General features: G+C 40.6%; 1 protein-coding gene across 1 annotated transcript in view; it reads left to right on the top strand.

Moving 5' to 3' along the window:
- Positions 1-15,878, top strand: part of KNTC1 (kinetochore associated 1) — a 136,874-nt gene extending 120,996 nt beyond the window's left edge. The window contains 8 exon segments of the mRNA XM_018556904.1: positions 557-613; positions 2,037-2,091; positions 2,173-2,236; positions 2,383-2,512; positions 2,720-2,809; positions 9,959-10,104; positions 15,612-15,702; positions 15,852-15,878. Coding sequence (XP_018412406.1) covers positions 557-613; positions 2,037-2,091; positions 2,173-2,236; positions 2,383-2,512; positions 2,720-2,809; positions 9,959-10,104; positions 15,612-15,702; positions 15,852-15,878 — 660 coding nt within the window.
- Positions 15,879-23,114: the final 7,236 nt, after the last annotated feature.

Here is a 23,114-nt window from a genome sequence, read left to right as displayed (position 1 = left end):
TACAGACTTCTGTGAGACACAGACAAACCTAAACTTTGCAGTGTCAGAAGCTGTATGTTGCCAGACCAATGGTGGGTAGCTATGAGGGCAGGATGACACAGGAGAACACAACTCTCCTTTCACTGCCTATAAACCCGCCTACCACTGGTCAGTCATCATAGGGCATCAGTAACATGTGCTGTCACTGTAAATACAGTCCCAAAGGTTGACAGGACATGTAGTTGTGGAGGCACGTCTAAAATACGAAGTATATGACTTAGGGCGCCTCAAAGATCCCTCCTCCCTGCATTCTGATATAGATAGAAGGTTTGCAGAGAATTGATGATGTCACAGAAGGTGTAAAAGTTAGGATTTCTTAGCTGCATATTCAGCTACTGGTATCATTTTTGAGCAGTTTTGTTGCAAACGGGAGGGATCTTTATAATGACAACTTGAGCTCATCCAGGAGTTTAGCTTTAACAAGGAACTACTATATTTACCAGCATTATTAAATTCTGTAAATTTCTCTTAGCTGTCATCTTTTGCAATTCATATTTTATTATTTGGCTATGCTTAGGTGACTTACCTGAGAAAGGTGTTAATTGCCATCACTGGAATTCACTGCCTCTGGGAGGTATGTACCTGACCTAATACAAAAAGTTAAAAGATTGTTTTGTGTCAGTATTGTATGTGGGTTTTCAAAAAACAGTCATTTTTTGTTTTATATATACAATGTTACACTGATTACATATGGATGCAAAATTATACTTTACCACTAATCTGGAAATTCTTTAGTCTCAGTGATGTTCAGCCTTGTTCAATTTAGGGACAGAAACTCTTTGTTACATGTTCAGGTTCTCTTCCATTCACCTTTTCATTTTCCCCCTGTTACATTTTGTTCTCTCTTCAGTCTTCCACCTCTCCCAAATTTCCCTAAGCTTTTATCACCCAAAATGTTTTGGAGGGAAATATGCTATCTTATCTTAACTATGATATGATGTCACCACTCATCTCACTTTACTCCAAATTTTACCTGCCATTACCTGAAGGAGACAGTATTGGTCTAGGAATGATTTTAGACTTTTCTTTAAAACTTCTGTAACATGTCATGGGATTACCTCATCACCCCAAAATAGTAAAGAACATTAATTTCAGAGATAGCTAGCTTCTTGTCTAATTCTAGACATACAATAGAACATGCCTCTTTTAAGACAATAGAGTATAGAAAGTATGAGAGGAGAGAGAACAAAATACATACATACATACATACATACATACATACATACATACATACATACATACATACATACCATACCATACCACTGTGGATGAAGTAATGTGTGCTAAGAATGTGGCTACTTTAACTCCTTAATGCATATTACATACATTATATTATAATAATGTAACCAATATAAACATTTGTAATGTTAAAAATGCCATATTAATACAATACACCAGTATGTCAATTAGTAAAACCAACTAAAATATATAGGATATGCATATTGAATATTGCATTATGAAAACAAAATTACTTTATTAAGCAAATGTATTTATATACCTCATGCAATATTAATAATACAATTGATATTATTGGGTATACCAATCCTATCAAATACGAATACTATGTAATGGGTAACTTTCAATGTGAACTCTATTCAAACTTTAAAAATATATATATATATAATGAGGAATAGTTATTTGTCCTTTGTTAAGCCTGAGGCATGGCATCCTCATTTATCTTACAGTCTGGTACCATTGTCAGGCTTTATCTTGTTATTGTCTGGTCCAACTAGACCCCCAAAATGTACAACCTGGGATCCTATGATGTAAGAGTCTTAGACTATGAGAATCACTGATGCTCTTTGTCTTAAAACCATGAACATAAATGTACCTTTTATTCTACAGAAAAATAGAACATAATGGCTTTCAGTAAGTCCATGTTACATTATGTATAGATAAGTCTAGGCCCTTACAGTTACTTCCTGTTAACACGTATTAGTTCTGACGGAACTTTTGGAAAATACTGGAGCTTGTCAATTTTTTTTTTTTTTTTACAGGTACCAAATTTCAGCCGAGCATGGCGCAGTGTTATTCTAGCACCATTCACTTGTGGTTTGTAATTTAAACAATGTTTTGAAATTATAAATGGTTTTATGCTTTGTTAGTGCAAGACTGATATATTTTGTTTTGTAGCCTCCTGCCCGCCAAGCCCCTCACAGCTTATCGAATGCTACCAGTCTTTCATAGTTCTCTTAAAGTGAGTTTAAAGATCAGTATTTAGAAAATGCTGGATGTTCACATTTACCTGTATACTATTCAGCATATACAGTGGGGAAGTTCAATACAAAGATATTTTTTTGTTTCATATAAAGTTTTTTTTATCCCTGCTTTCTGTTTGTGAAGGTGTCCTGTACTTGCTGATCTGGACCTCTTAGGAATTGCTAGGCAGTATGCACAAATTGATTTACCAGCATTTACCTTCGGGTGTCTCTTGTTAATTCCACATGTTGAAAAAAGAGAGCAACAAATTCAGGTAAGAATAAACTCCATGAAAATTAAAGTGTATCTAAGCAAGCGTTCTTGGAAGCCCATGGCCTTTCCCCAGGCCTGTAGTAAATTATGAAATGCAGATATCACACCTATCCAATCAATATAATCTGAAAATGTTATACTTAAAATGTAACCACTCTCAGGTGTGTTTTCATTTATGTTTTGGTTTTTCCCTTTTTTTTTTTGTCAGGGTTTTCTTAGTACTTGCAATGCAGAAGCTGTTTTACTTCAAGCAGCAGACTGCATGAACACTGGAGAAGTAGCTGGCATTGCATCACAGGTGGGTTATATAGGTTGTTAGATTGCGGCCTCTCCTCAGGGACCTCTCCCACATCCCCCCTTTGCGCAGCCTGTACTTCTGCGCCCCTCTCCCAGTCTCCCTTGGTGTCTGCGGGGCCTTTGGGGGGGTCCGCTGGCGCATTGCTATCCTTGGAGGCCTTTTCCTCCACCATGGGTTGTGTCCTTCAATGAACGGAGAGAAAAGGATTTTACGGTGAGTACCAAAATCCTATTTTTTTTTAAATAATTTTCTATATATTGCTTAATCAATAAAAAATATATACAGGCAGAATTTGAAGTAATTACAGTATATGAGTAAACCACAATGTGTAGTGAAAAACTGTTACTAAATTACTAAATGTAGACAACAGCATTAGAAAACTAATACAGGACACACGTACATTATAGAAGGTCAGTGGACTAGAAATTTCAGTTATGCATTAATTGTTCATTTACTTTTAGCTCTAAATCATAGATAACACCTTAGTGTCAACAGTAGAGCTGCAGCTAACGATTATTTTCAAAATCGATTAGTTAGCCGATTATTAAGTTCGATTAATCGGTTAATCGGATAAAAAAAAATACATTTTTTTTAAATGGCTCCTGTGATGGGACTACTAGTTCGTATTGAGATTGCAGTCCATCACAGGAGCAAGCTTGGAGCAGTGGAAGTTAAAAAGAAAAAAAAGTGTGGTGTGCAATATAGTGAAATGAAAAGTGTAAAATTATACAGCAATGAATGCAGAATGGCACCGGCTATAGAGGACTCCAAAAGCCAGCAATAGTACATTATACAGCACAATTTAGAATACCACCAGCTATAGGGGACTACAACAAATCCCAGCAATAGTACATTATAGCTGGTGGCATTCTGCATTGCACTGTATAATGTACTATTGCTGGGATTTGTTGTACTCCTCTATAGCAGGTGGTATTCCGCATTGCGCTGTATAATGTATTATTTCTTGATTTGTAGTCCTCTATACAGCGCAATGCAGAATACCACCAGCTATATAGGAATACAACAAATCCCAGCAATACATTATAGAGCACCATGTGTGGGAAAGTGCAGGCTTTCCTGGGCAGTCTTCCAGCAACTTGTTTCCGAGATCGGGCCTGTCTATCGGCGGCTGTCATCCGCCCACAACTGCTCCTCTTTACTTCTTCTCCCCGTGTCCCTGTGCCGATCGTGAATGCGGGCGGTGAGCGTGAGGAGGGGAAGAGTTGTGGCGTGTGGAGAGTGGATGCGGGCCGCTCTGGCAGCGGCGAGCGTGAGGTGGGATGGAGGTGTGTCCCGCAGCGTGTGGAGCCGTGAACAGGGCAAACCACTTGGAAGCCGATTAATCGATGATTGAAAAAGTTGAAAACTTTTTCAATCATCGATTATAATCAATTATGTCGATTAGTTGTTGCAGCAAAGTATTTCTTTACATTTTGCCACTCTGCCCCTCCCAAACTGTCAATTTCATATAAATAAACATATCACTATAGTTTCACATATTGCCATCTGATAACCAATACATTATTGTCCAACCAAATTATCTTTGTTTTGATATTGAACTTGATGTGCCAGTAAATTATATTTGCCTCAGAAGGGTTCATATATGTTTTGGGCCTCTAGACCCTCCTAAACCAATCATATTTAATATGTCCAGAATTCATTTGAAAGGGCGCAACTAAATATTCGGTTATTTTAATTTATCATCTCCAGTCAGAGTTATGACTATTGAGTTAAATTGGAACTTAAGCTTATTACCCAAGTTGAGCTAAAGGTCAGTTATTGCATTATCAGCACCTGGCCATCTTGCTTGTTAACTAGATCTGTTAGGGGGTTACGATTGTGACGGACCGCCTGGTACCCCGACTGGGTACCTCCGTCAGAAAACAACTTCCTCTCCGCTGGAACCCGAATCCCAGTGTCCTCAGCCCAAACCAATTATTGGACAGAACCAATATATTAGGACAGAACGCTAACCACTCAAGCATTAGACAACACCAATGTTGAGGTGGAAACTAAGATCTGCTTTATTGAAGGAAGCACACAGAGTTTATACCTGACAGGATCAGATTAGAGTTCAGTGTGTCCCCTCCCCCAGACAGCTAGGTGCCGCATTAGAAGTCTTTTAAGCCCAGACACTCTTTGAGATGAATGTCCTTAATTAGAGAGAAGCTTAATCCCATAATTGCAAACAATGGTCACTCCAGACAGCCTGCTGCCTATAATGAACACAGTGATGTGTGTCTGTAATGTCGGGGAAGACATGCAGTATATCCACTCCACATGTATCCTAGTAGAATTGTTCCATGTAACCCCAAGAGGTCTGAGGGGGGGGTCTCCATAGTTCTGGTCCGTAGGAAGGAGGCTAGCCCTCAGGCTCCTCCAGCAGCCCCAGTGACGGTTCAGTCCGTCACAACGATGTCCGGCAATAAAAGATCAATATCTGGCCCGAGATCTTTAGATTAGCTAAGCTGTCTAGTGGGAATGGATTGGGGATTCTGACTAGATAAAACCGTAATGAGAAAGTCAGTTTTATTGCGGACCCTAACTCCAGTAATTACTGCTCATGATATGGACTATGGACCATCAAAGAGGCCTGGTCTCTCTCCTGATATATGATGCTTTGGATTTTTTAGATGGCTTAAACAAAATTAAACACATCTGTGTAAGTGCAGTCTGATGTAATTTGAACTAGCAATGATGAATTTTAGCAAAATGAGGGAAAGATGGGATTTCCTAATTAATATTGGGGTGCCCAGACCTCATTATCGTCACACCCACTCTGTTCCACAGCCTGCACATAGAGTTTACTGTGCTATGCAATAGGAGCTGTGTCACTCAAAACATAAACACTCCCCTTACTCTGTTTCCACTCTCTGGCACTGTGTGAGGTAAAGCTCCTCTCTTGCTCTGTGCTGCAGCTAACAGTGACCTGGTATCCTCTGTCAGTTAACCCCTTCTGCACCAGCAGTTTGTTTTTTGTGAGGGGGGGGGGGTCATAATTTTATAGACCATTTGAGTTTGACCTTTCTGGGTCAGGCCAACAAAAACAAGACTGCAGATACCCATCCCTCTCCTGTTGTCCATAACATGAGGAACTGGTTCTGTTGTTCCCAGAAAACAATGTAACTGTCATGGATATTTCTGGTTGAAACACTGATTTAAATATGCAATTGCAGAAAACAGAAGTGAAGCAACACAGAGTTCTGTCAGAAGTATTTGTTCTGATGTTTATTGCGGCGCATTCAGTTTTTATAAATATAAGAAAAGGGGGTCGTGTATGATTTTATGCAGAACTAGCAAATGGGATGATATAGCTCTAACTCTATATCTTGAAGTTGCAACCTAAATGTCTAAGAAAGGAGGGGTAACTGCGTCATATGAATCCGTTATAGTGGATTTCTCTTTCATTTCCCTCCTTTTGATCTTGTGAAAACCTAAAACAGAGTCTGGGTTGTAAATAAAGTTTTAAACCCGTCATGTTCTTTACAAACTTTGAATGTGATTAGTACTCTCTTCGCAGTAATAGGCTCAAAAACTGTCGAACCAGCACACAATAATCTTCCAAAGAAATTCAAACTTTATTCCACATGCATCTGTACAAAGTACAACCCTCTGACGGCCTTCTTGCCTTACACAACCTTAGTCATAGCAAGTTGTGAACAAACACCACAACCAGTGTTAGTTCACAACCAGCTATGACTAAGGCTGTGTAAGGCAGAAACGCGTCAGCGGTTGTGCTTTGTACAGATGCATGTGGAATAAAGTTTGAATTTCTTTGGAAGATTATCGTGTGCTTGTTCCACAGTTTGCAAGCTTTAGAGGCCCTTCACAAACGAACCAATGACCCAACTATCTTTCCTTGACTTCAAAATAAACAAGCTGAACTGCATAAACTAATTTTAACAGTCTTACTAACATTATAGGGACTGTACCTTGCAGCAAGTATATGAATATGGTAACAAGTATTAAGACCCATATTAAACTACCTTTCAGGGTCATTTTGGACGCTTGACCTTTCTTTACACAGTCACAGGATAAATATTATCTCCCTTATAGATAATGCCCACACATTTAAGTGACCCCATGTCTAGATGTGGAAAAGGCATTTGATTGCCTGGTTTGGGGCATTTTTACATGCCACTCTAGTAAAATAGGCTTACCTGCTGCCTCATTAACAAAATAATGGCCTTATACTCTTCTCCCACCACCAAGATTATCTCTAATGCCATAACAATATCCAACAGCATTGTCCATTATCCCTGTACATATTCATCTTGGCAATGAAGCACCTGGTCAGTGGCCTGTGAGCAAATGATTCCATACAAGGCATAACAGTTGGGGACACCACCCACAAGCTGAGCCTCTTTGCAGATGATTTATTTCTGTACATTGGTGGTAAAAGTAGGAAAATAGGTTTGTGGTTGTAGACTTCCTTGTGGTCAAAGTAAGGCTACAAAATCATAGACGTTTGATGGAGGAACAAAAGCCTTTTTGACCTTCGACTTTGACTGCACCAAGGTCCAAATCTTTCCAAATCTCATACGTGCAAAAGGATCGCCTTACTCTCCTGCAAGCACTACGCTTTGCAGTGCTTCCTAGCAAGTCCTATTACCTACAAACAGGAATGCTTTCATCCTTCGGTACCCAGAGGATCTCACACAATTCTGTGACACCTTGGGCACATCTCCATTTGCAATCCCAGGAAGGTAGCAAAACATCCACACCTTCACAGAACCAGCATGACAACAAGTTAACCCTTGCAACCCCCTGGCATTGAGCAACTGTGGCTATGCTTTTCCCTGCCTGCTCACTTACCTACCACTTGATTCCTGGGCTTTTAAGCATCAGGCGCCTGTTTCCCAGATTTGCAATGGTGCCATCTGGTTCATAAATTCGCTAACTTTTACTGAGTAGATGTTCAGGCCTCATCTTCAGGTATATGGTCCTCCAGGCACCTCTTTCACCTTCAGGCAGTTTAATTGCCATTGTTAGGTGGGACTGTTTTTTGGACATCCCATTCGTATCAGAATAATTGAACTGTGTGCCCTTTAATGAACAGTGAAGCAACCAGGATTTTTGTGCTTAGCATAAATCTGTTTCTTGGAGTTCATCAACCCCTTCATGACTGAGGCCTTTTTTCCATTTTTTGCACCCATGTTATATTCCACATTTTAGGCCTGAAAATTAGTTAAAACCCACAAACATTATATATTTTCTGAATGCCAAGACCCTATAGAATAAAATGGTGGTAGTTGCAAATTTTTATGTAGCGCAATATTAGCGCAACTCCTTATTAAACCCCAAAATTTAGTGGATAATTTAATTAAATGCCCCAGAACACAATAAAATACCCATTTTTTAAATGAATATAAAAGATGAGGTTACAACGAGTAAAACGATACCCAACATGCCCAGTTTACAAATTGCGTGTGTCCGTAAAACGGCGAATAACTGCAGTACCCCAAAAAGTCCATAGAAGACGCTTTAAAAGCCCCACGGGTAATCAATTTAGAGATAAGCCCAAAATACTGCCCCTAGAATTATTGCTCTCACTCCGGCGTGCGCAGCGATACCCAACATGTGTAGCGCGTTTGTCGTTTTCATACGTAGGCGCACCCGACACGTGGTACTTTTAAAAAAGTTTTTTTATTATTATTAGATTTATTTGAATGTAAAAAAACGTTTTTGTTTTTTTTACTTTACTTTGACTGCTATCACATAGGGGGGCTTACAAGCCCCCCCCATGTGATAGCAGATGGTGGTGACAGGTACTCTTTAAGGTGATGCTGGGGGTCCAAAAGACCCCCAGTGTCACCTTTACACTAGCAAAAAGGCTATTGGAAGTGCAGATCGCACTTCAATAGCTTATAGCTGGGCTGCAGGAGCCCATCCCCTTCTTCGGGACACAGAAGCGATCTGGCGACAAGTAAGTCGCCAGAATCGCTTTTGTTGTAAACCCGACAGTCGGTTTTACAAGTTTAAACAGAGTCCCGGTGGCAATAGCCGCCAGGAGTCTGTTTAAACAGCCCCGATGCTGGCGACGTACACTGTACGTAGTCAGTCACGAAGGGGTTAAGGGACATTGGTCCCACCCCTGCGTTCTGATCTACTCATAATACTGATTTTCTATAACACTGAAGTATGATGTGAGTGGGAAGGGTTATATTTGGCTGACCAACTGCTTTTTTGTCAGTGTTGCTATTCTTCTGTAGGCAGTAGTATAACCCTAGTGTATCAGAATATTCCTGTGTCCCCTAATGAACGCCAAGACACAGATATTACAGTAAGAACAAAAATACTATTATATTGTAACTTACCAGTGCCTTAGATATGGTGGCTGCACTAGTTTCCTTTTTTTTTGTTAGTTTTTTATTTGGTGATTAACACACTTCCTGTCCTAGGGTGACCATACTTTACTGTACGGTATCTACTGTATGTAGGAGCAGTGCTTTAATCTTAATACAGTGTTTTAGGACTGCAGAACACCTCCCTCTCTCCTCTTATCCATAACGGATGGGAAATTCTGTAATTCATAGCGATAACTGGGTACTATATAACTGATAACAGTCAGCCCAGGAAGTTATCAGGTCACTAGATGTCTGTCAGGATCAAAAAAAGTATTTTTGCACTTATTGAAAAGATATAACAAAACAATTTCAATGGTATATTTGACAAACCAAAAGGGAGCAAATAAGTGAAGTTCATTGCCAGGGTGTACATACACTTTAGACCTTAACATCAGTCTTTACACTAAAAGTAGATTATACATGAATCCCCCTACCACAGTCATGCAGACACAGAAAAAAACAACACCAAGTGCCATTTTTAGAAGGAGTCTAAATGGGGAATGTTGGGCCAGTATAATTTTAAAGTCCACAATCTGCCCATGTGCCTCCGGTAGAAATAAGCATTTAATGTAAATAGTCTGTACTGCCTTTTGCCAACTTAAGTATGGGACACTTAATGTTCATGTATTCTTCAAAACATATTTAAAAGCACACTTATTTTTTACTGATTCTATCCTATACTGTGAATATTATCTGTTCATACATTAAGTAAACATGTTTTCAATGGAATCTTAACCACAAATGTTTTGATGGTTTCTTGTGTTGCAGATAAAATATTAATTTTTGGTTTCTTGTGTTGCAGATAAAGGATTTGATTTTGGACAGTGTGATTAAGAAGGGACAGCTTGAAAAGTTTGTGAAAACAAAATGTTTCAACGTGCTCAAGACTGAGGCAATCGATTCTAATAGATTAAAAGAACTGGCAGATTATCTGCTGAAAAAGAACTGGTAAATTGCTAAATTACTGTAATGTAAGAAACTGCAAGCATGAAAAGATCTCTCCTATAGTAAAATACATTACTTTCTCACTCATTGAGACACAGAATTTAGAAACAATTGTACTGCTGCCTACAGGAGGATTTGGACACTGGCCTGTTATCACTCCCAGCGTGCTTTTCCAATTTTTGCCTTAGGAGGATGGATGTCTCTTCTCTGAGAAAAGCTTACTTTTTTTTTTCCATCATTCAGGCCTCCCCCCCAATCAAGATTCTCCTGCAAGCTGCTTGACCTATCCTATATGCCCAACTATCCGGACTGGTATATCCTCAATAGCTTTGAAGGCCATACCTGGACCCTGCTGGATTGGGCAATTGTGGGTCAAGCCTGCAATGTGACTTTGAGGCACTGGGCTCTGTACTGTGGCATCTTCCAAAACTTAAGTGTACTGTGTTACTGGCTGAGCACTGTCTGGGTCCAGAGCTGTGGCACAGCCTCTGAAGTGACCCAGTCTCTAAAGATCCACTTTGTAAGTAAGTGATTTAGACCGAGCATCCGGAGCTACCTTGCGAAAAAACATAATTGGGCACTATTACCCTATTTTTTCCATTTGTTAACCACAGAAAGGATTAGCACTGATAGTAAGTGCTGATGGATTTCCTTAGGTAGAATGTGGCACACGCCGCAATCTGCCATTCAGCGTTAGGTAACGCTTTCCCGTCACTGCTCCTTATCGCAAGTAATACAAAGCCTTGCTTTGTACCTTTTAGGCTTCATTATCCCTCTCTAATCCCAGATACACGGGGAGTAGTCTCACGGTAACGGATTTTTCAAGCTTGCACTCCAATAACCGCGTTGGTACTGCCTGCAGTGCACCCACCCAAGAGACTGACACTGTGAGCCTGGAATGTTGCCATCTGTTTGACCGCACAGTCTCCTTAGCTCCATTAGTTGTGGCCACCTCCCCAGGATTTCACTGCAGTTCTGCATGATTTTAAGGGTCAAATAGCAACCTTGATTTCTGACTGACTGTAGAAGCCATAAGCAATCTTCTATGCTTTTCCCTGCAGAATCATTTTCTGACCTTCCACTGGCCTTTGGTGGGACATCTCTGTGGATGTGCCTTGGACAGCCTCATCAAGAATGTCACTGGGGACAAGAGTACTGCCCCAGTAGAAGTCTAGACCTCAGTCAGGAAAAACTCACCCCCCTCTGTGAAGCCAAGAAGAGTTCCTTTCGTTACTCCCAGACCTCAACCTCTAAAGCCAGACCCAAACCAAGTACCCAGTTCAACCGTAAACCTTGGCCTCCAAATCCATCAATCCCACTAACAAATCCTTTGGCACAAGGAGATGCTCCTGCTTTCTAAATTGGAGGGATGTCTGTGAGCCTTTTTGGACACCTTGACAGGCACATGCCTGGGTACAGGATGTCGTTTCCAGGGCCTGCAAGCTAGAGTTCCGCTCACTACCCCCTCCCTGATTCGTGTTTTCTAACCTGCCTGTGGCATCTGCGTGTCTTCTAACCTGCCTGTTTCATCTGCCTTTTTCCACCACATCTGTCAAACCCCCCCGCCATCAGGGAGACTTTGTAGCCTCTGTGGACATCAAGGACATATACTTGCATGCCCCCATTTCTCCAGTGCATCAGCGCTTCATTCACTTTGCTGTGGCCCTGCTATTCACCTTTTCCTCTGTCCCTATACATGGGTGCAAAAAATGAAAAAAGGGCCTCAGTCATGAAGGGGTTAAATGTTCACCAAGATTCAGGACCCTGTACTAGCCTGGCTACGCTCCCAGGGTATCCCCATTGTGGGATATCTGGCAACCTCCTGTTGGAACACTCTCCATAGGTTCTGGTCAACAATGTGGCAAGGACAATTTAAAATCATGGAAAGGTTTGCTTTGATCCTGGACCTTCAGAAGTCTGCATTGGAGCCAACCCATTGCTTGGACTGTATAGATCTTTTACTAGACACAGTTCAAGCTAGAGTTTATTTTCCCCAAGAGAAACTTCTAACTGCACTCCTAGATTCTGAATTCTTTTTCCAAGAGTTAGCCAACTCTTCGCTTGCATGAGAGTCCATGGGCTGATGTTAGCCTTATTTGAGGCAGTCCCATTTGCCCAGTTCCACCGCAGAACATTACAACTCAAGGAACTGTCATCCTGGGACAAATTAGTTCAGTCACTGAACAAACCAATTCGCCTGACACCAAGGACCATGATGTCTCTGGCCTGGTGGCTTAGGACTCCAGTTGCAGAAACCCTTCTTTCAGATACTGTATATTAGAACATCCTTACAGTGGATGCCAGTTCTAGACAACTTAAGGGTGCAGAGGACTTGGACACCGGAAGAATCCTGTCTCTCAATCAATATTCTGAAGCTCTGAGCTATTTGGTTGTCCCTATAATGCTGGGCATCCTCACTGGAGGGTTGGTCATCTGATCAGGATCCAGTTGGACAACACCACAACGGTAACATACTGTACATCACCTATGTTGGAGGAACCGCACTGCAACTTTCCACTGCAATAGAAGTAAAAAGGGTTCTGTTCTGTCAGAACTTAATGTTCCAGCCTTGTCTACAGTTTACATTCAAGTTGTGGACAACTTTCGGGCACACCTCCTTTGCCGGCAATTCCTAGATTTGGAGGAATAGGCCCTACACCTTTTCAGGACCAGTACACAAGTGGGGGGCCCTGAATCTGGACCCCCTAACATAAAAGTTCATCAACAGCAGACAAATTCATCCTGCACCTGACCCTGAATGCCTCTGTATGGGAGTGCACCACTCTCGGTGGTACCGTATTTTAGCTTTAAAAACAAAAAAGTCAGCACTGCTGACAGCATGCAAAACTTTCAAGAATTTATTGAGGTCATGACAGAAAGCATAACACAAACACCCTCTGAAATTTCTGGGCCTCGCAGGAACTCTTCCTCAAGGTGACAGACGTCAGACCAAGACCAGACATCAGACCTGTCTATTGGCTTGAGAAAGGGGTCCTGTGAAGCCCCAAAATGTCAGTGTTGGTGAAAGTTGTTTTCACTCTATGGGACCAGTACCGCCTGATCTATGCCTTTTCGTCTCATGAAATCCCTCATCTGCTCCAAAGGATTGAGATAGAGGGCAATCCTCATAGCTCCGCATTGACCCAGGTGGATTTGGTGTTCTGACCTAATCAGACTCCCTGCAGATGCTCCGTGAACACTTTTGGATCATCAGAATATCCTGCCTCATGGACTGGTTCACCATGCTTCCCAGTAGCTGGCTTTAACAGCATAGCTATTGAAGCCCAGGTTTTGAGAGACAGGAGTATCTCCAAATTGTTTATTCACACATTATTAAGTCAGGAAGTCTTCTTCCTACAAGGTCTACCATCACATGGAAGGCATACTTGTATCGTGAGAGTTACCCTATTTAAAATTTTTATAGGGAGGGGCTTTTTTGTCATGGTTTCTGGAAGATGTATTCATATTTACTTATTCAGATTAGTGAGGATCTTTTCAGATTAGTGAGGATCTTTTCCTAACTGTTACAAATTCTGGCAATTCAGAGCACATGATGGAAAATGGATGATTAGAGGTTACCTTAAAGTGCATCAGTTCCCAGGCTAGAAAAGCGGAACCTCTCCACCACTACTCCTTAACATAAGACATGTGGTTTCACTTCAGGTAGTCCTTGCTGCCACCTACAGTGACCTGGACACCCCCAACCATTAGAATCACTCCTGTTTTCAGCAGCTGGTTCATGAATACCCAAGGTTTTACCTTGTATTTAAACTGAGATGTGTTTGTTGCAGTGCTGTATCCCAAACACATGGGGAGCAGTCCTCCTGTATCAGGTCCCTCTGGCTCACAATGCTCTGAGTTCTGGAGCTGCCTGCAGTGTTCCCTCTCAATGGCCTAACATCAATAGTCTGGGAAGTTGTTCCCTGCATTTCTCAGTCTTGCTTGGCTCTCTCAGTTGTGGCCCCTTCTTGGTTTTAACCCAGGAGGATTAACCACAGATTTCATGGGCCAGATTACAATTTTGATTGCTAACTCTGACCACAGAGGCTGTAAGTGTACCTCCTATGCCTTCTCCTACAGAATCATCTGACCTACCTGCATCCTTAGAGGGTTCTGAGCCTTCGGCTGTGGAGGTTCTATCTGACAAATAGTCTCAAAAATCCTTGACGGGTTATGCTGTCCCTGAGGATTTGCAGGCAGGCCATTTCGTTTCTTGTTGATGCAGTGCATGCCAACTTAAAAATGGAGGAGAAGCCTGTAGCTTCTACTGGTGCTGCTACCTATCAAAGATCCCTGAGACTAGTAAAACTTTTCACATGCCTTGCTATTCTCAGACATCCTGTACATAGATTGGAAACTGATAAACTGGTTACACCTTCCAGGCGTTTGGCAAGCCAATAAAAGTTTGAGGAGTCCTTTTAATAAGAAGTGGCTTCTCCTTCTGTTGATCCTGCTTTGTCCTTTCTTAACTGCTTGAAGACCAGGTGTTTAGATCCCCTACCTGGCCAGGCCATTTTTCAGTATTCAGCGCTGCGGTACTTTGACATTTATTCCGTCACGCAACGCTGTACTGAAATGAATTTTATACAATTTTTTGGGGACAGATAGAGCTTTATTTTGGTGGTATTTAATCACCACTACGGGTTTTATTTTTTACTATATTCAGGAGAAATTACTGAAAATTTTGAGAAAAAAGTTTTTTTTTACATTATGCTATAAAACAACTAATATTACCCACTTTTTTGGTAAAATATAAAAGATGGGGTCACGTCGGGTAAATAGACACCAAACATGTCAAGCATAAAAATTGCGCGCACTCGCAAAATCGCAAAAAACTAGCATACCCAAAATTGGCCATAGGCGACGCTTTAAAAGCTTTTACCGCTCATCAGTTTAGTGGTATCAGTGATTGATGGCCCTAGAACTATTGCTCTCACTGCGACGTTCGCGGCGATATGTAACATGTGCGGCGTAATGGGTGCAATCGTCGTTTTCGCAGGTATGCGCACCTGACGCATGTTTACATGTGTGTCTGTAGGTGTGGGGACTTTAAAAAAAAAAAAATTTTTTTTATTCTTTTTTTGTGTAACTTTAAAAAAATTGGGGGGGAAACTACATTTTTGTATCCTTATGTGATAGCAAAAGAGGTGACAGGTCCTCTTTATGGAGACATCAGGGGGCCTCCAAGACCCCTAATGTCACCTAGGACCCCCCTGAAGAAGCTGATGAAGCAGAGATCTGCTTCATCAGCTTCTCTCCAGCATCTGAAGCTGGAGAGTGACACTAGAATGCGGAAGTGATGTAATATACAACACTAACGCATTCTGACAGCGGAGAGGGAGACCGTGAACTATGAGGTGAGTGAAAAGCACTCACCTCATAGTTCTCCTGTAATGACGTATAGTCAAGAGTGTTTGGAGCTTTCCTGAAAAGTCTACATGGAGCATGAAAAGTATATTGTTGTTTAAGGCTTTTAAGTATTTTTCATTTGTTTTTATTTATTTTTGTAGTTTAGATGATGCTGCTGAACTTGTAATAGAATGTCTAAGTCGCCGTGGAAAATCTTACTCAAGAGATGCGACATCCCTGGACATTGTGAAGGTATTTTATGACAGTTAATGTGTTTGCTGCACAGTTAATACCTATGCTTACTTTCTAATGAAGTAGTTCTAATTGCATTTGTTATTGGCCGATATGCTATGGATTGAAGTGGTAAATTTACAATAACTTTTTTTTTTTTCTTTTCACAGAGCTTTCTAAGCGACCAAGCTTCTTAAAATCATGTGATTTCAATAAGGATAACAATTGAGCCAGGAGATTGTTTCTATAGCTTTCAGTCTGCAGGAAAAAAAAATGAAAACATAACTTAATATGAAGTTTGTTATTCCTAGGTTTTAGTACACCTGCTTGTACTTTTATTTGCATTCCCCATGGATAGATGGTGTGGTAAGCTTTTCTGTAGCTTTTCTTGCCTTGTTTGTAATCACTTTGTACCTCATTTACTAGAATTGCTTGTCTAACAAGTAGCACAATTTATTTTATTATTCCTGTGTATAAAATAAAGTATATTTGAAATAAGTCTTTTATTTGTTGTTGCTATCTAAAATCTGTTTAAATAAAGAATGGTTTTCAAAAGTATCTCATCCATTTATATCTAGCAGGTAGTTGCAATCCTCCATTTTACCGTTTCTGGTTACTTTATACAAAACTGAGGATAAAAGTCTTGCAAACACAAATCTTGCTGGCCTTCAAAATGTAGCTTGCATACATACATACTGCACCCCCCCACCACTATTCTCCTCCTTCCTGGTTGCACAGCAAAACTTAATAAACTCTCCTAAAACTGCTGCTCTTGTTGCTAGAACTACAAGGGTGTCTAACTCTGTTATGAATGTTAGTTTGTGGGTATTGTCAATTTTTTTTTGTAATAGAAGAGATAATATCTAATATAAAGACAACAAATTACTCATGTTTCTATTGGCCCTGAAGATGCCATCTTAGCAACATGAGAAACACAGAAGTGTTATTCAATACTTGCTTGTGACTTGTTTTCGTGGCATTATCTGTTTTCATAGAGCCTTTTTTTCTGTGCAATTACAAGTGCTGTTTAATGCTTTTTGAAAGCGAAGACTTGAAATGTAAATGGCCAATGGGTTTAACTGTTAAAATAAGTTAATGAGAGAGATGCTGCAAACACAAGGCTTGATGTGTCAAATAACCTGCACATTGCTAAATGTTTGGATATGACAACAATGATAGTAGAAACTGTAATGTAGAAACAAAAGATGAAAACAAAAGCAACAAATGTCATGCATTTAATGGTTCTTTTTATAGTCCCATGGTTATCCCTGCAGCGTGACAGCTGTCTTACCATGCAGACTGTGCAGAGCAATATAATATTGAAGGGAATGATGAGTTGGATGAAAAAAACATATAATGCCAGCTGATTATAAAGCTTTTATCCCAGGTCAAGTTAAAGCTTTCACAGAAGGTTCTGTTGGCAGTCTCTCCTGTTACTTAATACGAAGTAAATTAACCCCTTCGTGACGGTAGACGTACACTGTACGTCCAGCCACAAAGGGACCAAATGACTTGTCACGTACACTGTACGTGACGAGTTATTTGCTGCTTTAGAGGGCTGTTAATCGCTGAGAATCAGCTTTTAACATTCATTAATGGATGCCCTTACTACAGAGGCATTCATTAATGAAAGGGTTAACCTTTTTCAGACACCCGATACCTTAATATCGGGTGTCTGAGAGTCAAAGCAAAGCGGACACAGATGCCGGCTTTTGCCGGCATTCTGACAGCTCGTATAGATCGAGAGATATCTCTCTCAAGCTATACTGGCTTTTTTTTTTTTTTTTCTGAATAGATACAAAATGTGTCTATTCCTACAATGTATCTATTCCTGGAAGAAGAATGTTTGTTTGCTGATCGTTGTTGCAACAATCAGAAAACATTTAGTAACAGCTGAATCCTGAACTGCTGCAGGATCAGTGTCACTAACTTATTATCGGCTGTTCTGAAGTTTGAAGCAGCCTGATAATAACCAAAAATGTATTAATTTATCATGCAGTAACAGTGAGATTAATTCACAAAATCTGCTTGATATAATTAAATAAATAAAATAACATTTTTAAGTTTAAAAAAAAAGTGAAAAGTGTAAAAAAAAAAAAAAATTGTGAAAAGTGTAAAAAAAATAAAAAAATGTGTAAAAAATAAAATAAAATAAGGGACAAATAAATGAATGTATTTATTGCATTTTTTTAGCTGTGCTGGTTTTGTAAAAAAAATACTACAAATCAAAACTGGGAAAAAAGTGTTTTTTTTAAACGGTTTTTTCCTCTTTTTTTATATTTTATTTGTCCTAAGTGAGGCGTTAGACGCACATATGTGATATAAATATGTAGACCTATCTGTCCTCTAAAAAACAATATATAATATGTGTGGGTGCACTTTGTAAGAAAGTATATTACTGACGTGGAAGAATCACACAGCAAAAATGTCAAAAGTGTGTCAGTCATTTACGAACAGAAACTAAAAACAAGCTCAGTCATGAAGGGGTTAAAGATAAATAGTCGGTGATATGATAAAAGCCGACAGTGAATGTGACATTCCTGGTTGTCACATTCACTGTGGGCTTTTATCATATCACCGACTATTTCTCTTTTATTTACTTCGTATTAAGTAACAGGAGGGACTGCCAACAGAAGCGAGGATGGACAATCATGAAATATCTGTTTTACCACCACAGCGGTCACTCTAAAAAGAAGAAAATGATTCCTGTTCTGCTGAGGGATAATATGAAAAACATAAACCTGCAGGGTAGGTCTCCAAAATTTCAGTTTTTACCATAGAGAAAATAATCCGCTCTAAAAGGGAGGCAGGCAATAAGCATGATATCTGCAATGGATACAATAAAGAGGTACAAGGTGCTGATTTTCCAAGAAGGGTTGCAGAAGACCCAGAGCACTACAATGTTACCAATTGGTCCTCGCGCAAACTCCACCAACAGAACTATGCCAAGGACTGGTGACCGTTTAGATTCCTTTAAAAAAAAAAAGCAAGGTTCTGAAGAATTCATACTGTAAGACAACATGACATTCTGTTAGCAAAACATTATTTAACCCCTTCATGACTGAGGCCCTTTTTTCAATTTTTGCACCCATGTTATATTCCACATTTTAGGCCTGAAAATGACGTAAAACCCCCCAACATTATATATTTTCTGAATGCCAAGACCCTATAGAATAAAATGGTGGTAGTTGAAAATTTTTATGTTGCGCAATATTAGCGCAACTCCTTATTAAACCCCAAAATTTAGTGACAAATTTAATTAAATGCCCCAAAACACAACAAATTACCCATTTTTTAAATGAAATATAAAAGATGAGGTTACAACGAGTAAAACGATACCCAACATGCCCAGTTTACAGATTGCGTGTGGGACGCAGAAGCGATCTGGCGACAGGTAAGTCGCCAGGATCGCTTCTGTTGTAAAGCCGACAGTCGGCTCTACAAGTTTAAACAGAGTCCCGGCGGCAAAAGTCGCCGGGAGTCTGTTTAAACAGCCCCGATGCTGGCGACGTACACTGTACGTCGTCAGTCACGAAGGGGTTAACATTAAAATGACACTAAAGTCAGGAGAAGTCTTAAAAATGCATTCAAATACCTTCCTTCTGGAGGGTGGCTACTTTTGTTCCCCATGGTCCCTGTGTGTGTTGTAAAGCAGCCGCAGCTCGAAGCTCACTCCTGTGATGGACTACAATTTCAATGCAAATTCGTAAACTAAACATGATATTGTAGTCCAGTAAGATTGGTGTGGTGGCTTCTTTTACAACACACAGAGACCATGGGGAACAAAAGTAGCCCCCCTCTAGAAGGAAGGACAGTGTCAGCACCAATTCAGAAATGATTTGAGGATTTGCAGCCGAGTGATACACAAATACAGAGTTTTGTTAATAGTTAAGGTACTTGAATGCATTTTTAAGATTTATCTCCTGAGATCAGTGTCGCTTTGAGGTACCTTATCACTCCACCTCCCGCATAATACAGCATCTGGGGAAAAGGCAAATATTAATGGTTACAGGAAGGTCTCAAAGGTCGTAGTCCAGAAGATTACTCTCCATGTCTATATGAATTCACCATAAGTGACACAAAATTGCCTGAGTACATTTAGCAATGTTTAGCATGCACTATAAAATCTAGAACTGCATGTAGAAATACACATTATCGTCATTATCCTTAAAGTGTAACTGCAACCAAGTGTTCCCACTGCAATTCTCCTCACCTCTTGTTCTGGGGACAACTCTAAAAGCCTAGATTTCCCCTCACTGTCTTGGTGACACATACAGCAATAAAAACTTCGTCCAAAAGAAGACGAAAGTTTGCTTCGCGAACGACATCTTCTTTGATAATAGGTTAAGGTGTTGGGAAGCTTGCTAGAATTAACTGGTCTTTCCTGCAGAACATAGCATCCCTAAAAACGAAACATTGCAATTCCACAAAAACTAAATCAAAATGCCAACCAATATGCCATGAGTTGTGCTCATGTTTGCTGTATCAGCAGTTCTAGTAATAATGCCAGTGGAGATTTTTTTTATTACAGTGTACTATTGTTTTAAATCTTGTACTTTAGATTAAACCAAGACTAAGAATCCCATATTATTCTATTACTGCTTTGCCATTACACTATTTTAAATTCATCATCTTCATTGCATAGCCTAGATTTAGGATAATGGTAAATGGTTACCTTTCACCAGGGTCAGGTATAGTATTGAAGGTTTGTCAGGGCATAGGTTCTTGTTCCGTGCCACCAGAATATTAAATTATGTATAGATTTCTGCTTTATGTAATTTATTTTAACACTTGTATAGTCTGCTCTATACCTGGAATAATTATCAAAACAAGTTTGATTCATTATAATGCATATAATGTGACAAATTTCTAACAACACATATGGAAATTCAAGTTAAAGAAATCAAATGCTACGGTGGATGCTGAGACAGCAAGAAGTCAATAATTTGCTAATTGTAAGTTTGTTTTTTCCTGTATCTAAGGGGGTGATTTACTAAATCACACTAGGTGCGTGTGATTTTTACACAGCAAAACATAAAAAGTCTCTAAAAGCATATTTCCACTAATGCCATATATGGAAAAATCATGCACATGATGCATATATAATGCTGCTTCACAGTTTAGACAAAAATGGTTAGCTCATGCATTTACATTCCTGCATTCATCAACGCAAGCAACACAACATAGAGCTAATTTACACAACATCACCTTGCAATTCATGCAGGGCTTTGCACAACACACCTGCTGGGTGTGTACACACTACAAAGGTGTCTAGATTCCACCAATAGATCATGCTGGGAGGGAACACACTACAGAGGTGTATACTTGTTTGTGGCGTGTTTATAAGGTTAGTAAATCAGCCCCTAAGTGTCATATTTAAAATGTGATAGCAAAGATTTGCAAGATGCAGTTTAATTTACTACACAAATGTTGGAAAGGAAAACATAAGGAATTTAATGAACACAAATTTTTGTTTGTACCAAGTTTTTAAAGTAGGGGAGTAGGTTGTACAAACAATAAATTAACTGCACAGAACAAGTAACAAGAATTTCAAAATAGGTGAAACAAAAGAACATTTTTACAAAAAGGACAATTATTTCATTAAGAATGGATATTGATTGATTATGCCCACCACCTATCAATCAATAATATTCATAAACCTAAAAAAAGAATTCCATCTAGCTTAAATGTTTTCACAAGTGTTTGCCAAGGTTTTTATTTTATACAAAGGTTCTCATTTTGATGAATTGGCAGTTTTTGGTGTTTTGCCACTAGTACAAATCTAATATAAATCAAGAACTAATCAATAAATGTAATTCTATTTATAATATATATCGGGGACAAATCCTTTAGGACAGCATACTTACATTGAATCACTATCAAGCATAACAGAGTATTGCACTTATACAGTGTTTGTTTTTTGTCATACACTTGCCTGTGCATGAACTTACTTTTCATGATTGTGTAGTTATGTTCTCATTTTAGTTTTCTCTCCAGATAAGACAATATATGCCAAAACAAAAATGTTTCCAGCTTTGATAACTGATCTTCACCCAAAAAAAGGTGTTAAACAAGGTTGCAAAGTGCAAACGTTATTTGTCTCAAAAATCAATATTAACTAAAAAAACACAAGCCTTTCCCCCCACAATGCTAATGTAAGGACTTACCTTAAATGATGCCTCTCAATCCGATCACCATCTTCTTTACTGTCCTTTTCAGCTGTCCCTCTCGCGCTGGTGCTGGTCTCCGATCCAGCGCTGACTCCTCTGTCCTCTTCTGTCATGTCCCACGGAGTGTGTGCGGGTGCAAGCTGCTCCATGGATTTACCTTGTGTCTCTCCTCGTCACCCGGCCACTGGCGGAACTACCAGGGTTGCAGCGGTCGCATTTGCGACCGGGACCAGGTGTTCCGCCAGTTCGGGGGGGGGAGCCCAGAGAGAAGGGGAGGCCCGCCGCTCGCAGCTACTCATACTGCCCGCGGCGCCGCCGTCTCACCGCTGCCGCCCGCAGTGACTTTTGGGGCAGCGGTGAATTGAAGATGTAGCACTGCGGGGGTGTGGCCTGTCAGGGAACTCCAATTCCCAGCAGGCAACTGAGGAGGGAGCAGCCGAGCAGGCCCGGCGGGATATACGCCACGCTGTAGGACGTCCTGGCTTGAGCTGGACCCTGGAGGCACAGAGTTCAGGAGCACAGCACAGAGTGAGGAGATTCTGGAGGAGAGCTGCAGCAGGTTCAGGTAGGCACTGATTGTTCATTGCTGTATATGTGCAGAGTAGTGTCATTGTCTTGCACTGTAAAAAAAATTCCAACCAAAAATAATAAAATCATTTTATTATTTTTGGTTGGAATTTTTTTTACAGTGCAAGACAATGACACTACTCTGCACATTGCCTGCTGGGAATTGGAGTTCCCTGACAGGCCTCACCCCCTGACAGGCCACACTGCGGGCAGCATGAATAGCTGCGAGCAGCGGGCCTCCCCTTCTCTCTCGCCCCCCCCCCCGAACTGGCGGAACACCTGGTCCCGGTCGCAAGTGCGACCGCTGCGACCCTGCTAGTTCTGCCAGTGATAAAATGCTTTAAGGTTATTAAACCCTTAGGTGTTGTTGCATATATGCACTGGCAGAACTACCAGGGTCGCACTTGTTCCGCCAGTTCCTGGGGGGCCCAGAGAGAAGAGGATGGCACAGTGAAAAATGTGATTGGCCGCAGCGGCTCTGATCGCGATCCCTCTCTCTCCTCCCGGCCGCTGCAGCTTCAGAGCGGCCAGGAGGAGAGAGAGGGAGAGCAGACAGGTGTGATCAGAGCCGCCTCTCCGAGCAGAGGAGAGGCAGGTAAGTTCCTAAGGGGAGAGCTGCACTCGGAGCCCTTCCTCTCAGCTGTCACAGGAGTTCTAGCACAGTGCTGTGCTAGAACTCCTGTATTGAGGGTGACA

This window comes from Nanorana parkeri, unplaced genomic scaffold (genome assembly GCF_000935625.1).
Source record: "Nanorana parkeri isolate BGI_ZX_2015 unplaced genomic scaffold, ASM93562v1 scaffold13, whole genome shotgun sequence".
NCBI classification, from domain to species: Eukaryota; Metazoa; Chordata; class Amphibia; order Anura; family Dicroglossidae; genus Nanorana; species Nanorana parkeri.
Note: the sequence above shows the minus strand (reverse complement) of the source record. Positions and strands in the feature narration are given on the sequence as shown.